Source organism: Rhinatrema bivittatum, chromosome 2 (assembly GCF_901001135.1).
Source record: "Rhinatrema bivittatum chromosome 2, aRhiBiv1.1, whole genome shotgun sequence".
In the NCBI taxonomy this organism is placed as follows: Eukaryota; Metazoa; Chordata; class Amphibia; order Gymnophiona; family Rhinatrematidae; genus Rhinatrema; species Rhinatrema bivittatum.
The window spans coordinates 6153568-6157723 of NC_042616.1; the positions used below are offsets into that span (position 1 = coordinate 6153568).

General features: G+C 41.7%; 1 protein-coding gene across 1 annotated transcript; it reads left to right on the forward strand.

Moving 5' to 3' along the window:
- Nucleotides 1-416: 416 nt before the first annotated feature.
- LOC115086001 (oocyte zinc finger protein XlCOF6-like) lies at nucleotides 417-3525 on the forward strand. The gene is given in 5 exon segments (XM_029592581.1): nucleotides 417-532; nucleotides 895-1061; nucleotides 1064-2578; nucleotides 2581-2705; nucleotides 3384-3525. Coding segments are annotated over 5 exon segments (2055 nt in total). The 3' UTR covers nucleotides 3516-3525.
- The last annotated feature ends 631 nt before the right edge of the window (nucleotides 3526-4156 follow it).

Genomic DNA, 4156 nt, shown 5'->3' on the forward strand with positions numbered 1-4156 from the left:
AAGACACACCTGAGAGCAGAGAGACCCTTCCAAAGTACTAACAGTGATCAAACGGACTTCTACCTGAACCAGAGAGAGGAGGAAGGGAAGAAATCCGTTACACTGTGACACCTGTGGAAAAGCTTTCCATAGGAAATGTCATTTTGTATCACAACACCAAAGAACCCACAAAGAAGCAAAAGCCTTTTCCATGCTCTCAGTGTGGAAAATACTATCAAACATAAATTAACCCTGAAATTAACCCCAGATAAGTCACACTCAAGGGAACACTTCACTTATTTGAATGTAAGAAAAATTTCTCTAGCAGGGAATCCTTAGTAATACACCAAAGAACACACATAAGTAAGAAATCATTTCATTGCCCTCAAGACGTGGAATCTTGCAGCTCTGAGTTCTCTTTATTAAATCACCAGAAAATGGAGACAGAAGAGAGAGTATTTTCATGTTCTGAAAGTGGAGAGAAACATCATTCACAAGCAAGACTTAATAACCCAAACACACAGACAGAAGAAAAAAGTATTCACGTGTGCTGGTAGTGACAGAAACGTCAATCAAAGAGAAAACGTCATAGAACAACTAAAATTCCAACCAAGAGAGAGAGCAATTTCAAATAATGAATGCAGCGAAAGTTTTTGTGATATGAAAGTCTTTTCAGGAAACAGAAAAAACTTACTGGGCAGAGAGCATTTGTCTTGTATTCAGTCTGAAAAAAGCCTCGTGAGAAGGCAGACGTCCAACAAGAGAAGAAAATCCAGCAGATAGAAAGCCAATTTATATCTATTGAGTGTGGTCAAAACTTCATAGAGAAACGCAACCTTGTCACCCACCAGAGAATCCACACTGGAGTGAAACCATTTAGATCTAGTGAGTGTGGTAAACGTTTCAGTGAGATAGGAACTTAAAACGCCACCAGATAATCCATACTGGAGTTAAACCATTTCCATGTTCTGAGTGTGAGAAAAGTTTTGAGACAGAGAGGGGACTCCGAATTCACCAGAGGATCCATAAAAGAGAGAAACCATTTACATGTACTGATTGTAGTAAAAGTTTCAGTCAGAACAACTTCTCAAATCCCACCAGAGAATCCACAGTGGAGTGAGACTGTTTCCATGTTCTGAGTGTCATAAAAGCTTTAAGAGAAGGGAAGAACTGAAAATCCACCAGAGAATCCACACAGGAGAGAAACCATTTACCTGTAGTGAGTGTGGCAAAAGTTTCAGTCTGAAAGGACATCTCAAATCCCACCAGAGAATCCACACAGGAGAGAAACCATTTACATGTAGTGAGTGTGGTAAAAGCTTCAGTGGTCAGGGAAACTTCAAATGTCACCAGAGAATACACACTGGAGAGAAACCATTTACATGTAGTGAGTGTGGCAAAAGTTTCAGGCTGAAAGGACATCTCCAATTTCACCACAGAATCCACACTGGAGAGAAGCCATTTACATGTAGTGAGTGTGGCAAAAGTTTCAGTCTGAAAGAACATCTCAAATCGCACCAGAGTGTCCACACAGGAGAGAAGCCATTTACATGTAGTGAGTGTGGTAAAAGTTTCAGAGACAAAGCACGCTTCAAACGCCATCATAGAATCCACACTGGAGAGAAGCCATTTACATGTAGTGAGTGTGGCAAAAGTTTCAATCTGAAAGAACTTCTCAAATCCCACCATAGAATCCACACAGGAGAGAAGCCATTTACATGTAGTGAGTGTGGTAAAAGCTTCAGTGGTCAAGGAAACTTCAAATGTCACCAGAGAATACACACTGGAGAGAAGCCATTTATATGTAGTGAGTGTGGTAAAAGTTTCAGTCGGAAAGAACATCTCAAATCCCACCAGAGAACCCACACAGGAAAGCCATTTACATGTAGTGAGTGTGGCAAAAGTTTCAGTCTGAAAGAACATCTCAAATCCCACCAAAGAATCCACACAGGAGAGAAGCCATTTACATGTAGTGAGTGTGGTAAAAGCTTCAGTGGTCATGGAAACTTCAAATGTCACCAGAGAATACACACTGGAGAGAAGCCATTTACTTGTGGTGAGTGTGGCAAAAGTTTCAGTCTGAAAGAACATCTCAAATCCCACCAGAGAATCCACACAGGAGAGAAGCCATTTACATGTAGTGAGTGTGGTAAAAGCTTCAGTGGTCAAGGAAACTTCAAATGTCACCAGAGAATCCACACAGGAGAGAAGCCTTATACATGTAGTGAGTGTGGTAAAAGTTTCAGTCACAAAGTAGATTTCAAACGCCATCATAGAATCCACACTGGAGAGAAGCCATTTACATGTAGTGAGTGTGGAAAAAGTTTCAGTCTGAAAAAAGTTCTCAAATCCCACCAGAGAATCCACACTGGAGAGAAGCCATTTACATGTAGTGAGTGTGGTAAAAGGTTCAGTAGTCAAGGAAACTTCAAATGTCACCAGAGAGTACACACTGGAGAGAAGCCGTTTACATGTAGTGAGTGTGGTAAAAGTTTCATTCGGAAAGAATGTCTCAAATCCCACCAGTTAATCCACACTGGAGAGAAGCCATTTACATGTCGTGAGTGTGGCAAAAGTTTCAGTCGTAAAGAAGTCTCAAATCCCACCAGTCAATCCACACTGGAGAGAAGCCATTTACATGTAGTGAGTGTGGTAAAGCTTTCATTCATAAAGGAAGTTTCAATCATCATCAGAGAAACCATTTACATATGACAGTGGTAGAAGTTTAAATCAGAAGATATTTTTTATGGCATTAGTCTACCTAGGATTGAAACCAAGTCTTTGTACTTTGTATGGTAAAAGCTTCAGAACAAAGGAAGAACTTTCAAGCTACCAGAGAATTCACGTGTCACATGCAATTCACACACTCTCCTATAGTTTTGGGAATGTAGAATGGCCTGATAAAGATATTAAAGAGTTGGATGCTAGACCAATACAACTTCTGTCTAAGAATCAAGTAACCTATAAGATTCAGTGAATGCTGAGATTGTATTTTCCAACAGCTGAAGGTGGTTTGGGCCTTACAGATACAAATACTCAAACAGTACTAAAGTACAAAATTGAATGGTCAAATTGGTCTCTATCCTTAAGTCTGGACAGTTGATAGAAGAGTGAGACTGTGCCAGTACAGGAGGGGAAAAAGCAATGGAATTTGCAAAACAATAGAAAAATCATTGCAAAGAATCAGACCAGTAGACATGAAAAATGAATTCCCCAAAACACAAATATAGTTGGGGAATACAAAGAGTTTCTTCAAAACCCCCACACAGCTCAAAAACTGACACAGGAATGGTCCTGGAATGGCGAGTTTAAACACAGAGATGAGAGATTAATTGCAGCACAGGATAGTGAATGGTTCACAGCCAGGAGAGAAAAAACCTGGTTCAATAGACAAATGAGAGAAGCCGTTTACATGTAGTGAGTGTGGTAAAAGTTTCATTCGGAAAGAATGTCTCAAATCCCACCAGTTAATCCACACTGGAGAGAAGCCATTTACATGTCGTGAGTGTGGTCTAGCATCCAACAGACAGAATTAAGATCCCTAAAAAATACCCGAGGCAGCGAGAGAGAATCTGGCATAAAGCCCCCTCACCCCAACTCGCCTCAAGCTACAAATCCGCCCTTCACCATTATAGAATAACCACCCTCAAAACTAAACGAGATTTCTATGCCTCCAAGATCCACCAGTACATCTATAACCCGAAAGCCCTCTTCAATTATGTTGCCAACCTCACCAAGTCCCCCAGCCCGCCATCCCTGAAAATGAAGCCGCCGCCAAGAGCGAAGAATCGCCCAATACTTCCTCACAAAAATCACCAACATCCTCCACAGATTTCAACACCCATCTCCTTCAACCCCCCTTTCCCCCCCCCCCCCCCAACCCTCCCCCACTACACCCACCTTCCAAACCCTTGACCTGACTTCCTCTAAAGAAGTGGAGTCTATTCTCAGAAAACTCAAACCCGCATCTCACCCTTCAGACACCATCCCCACAAAATCCCTCCTCTCCATCCCTAATTCTATCTCCAAACCTATTGCAGACATCATAAATTCCTCCCTCTCCTCAGGCTCTGTCCCAGATGCCCTCAAACAAGCAATTGTTAAGCCCCTCCTTAAAAACCCTACATTAGACCCCAAAGACCCTGCCAACTTCCACCCCATCTCTAACCTGCCCTTC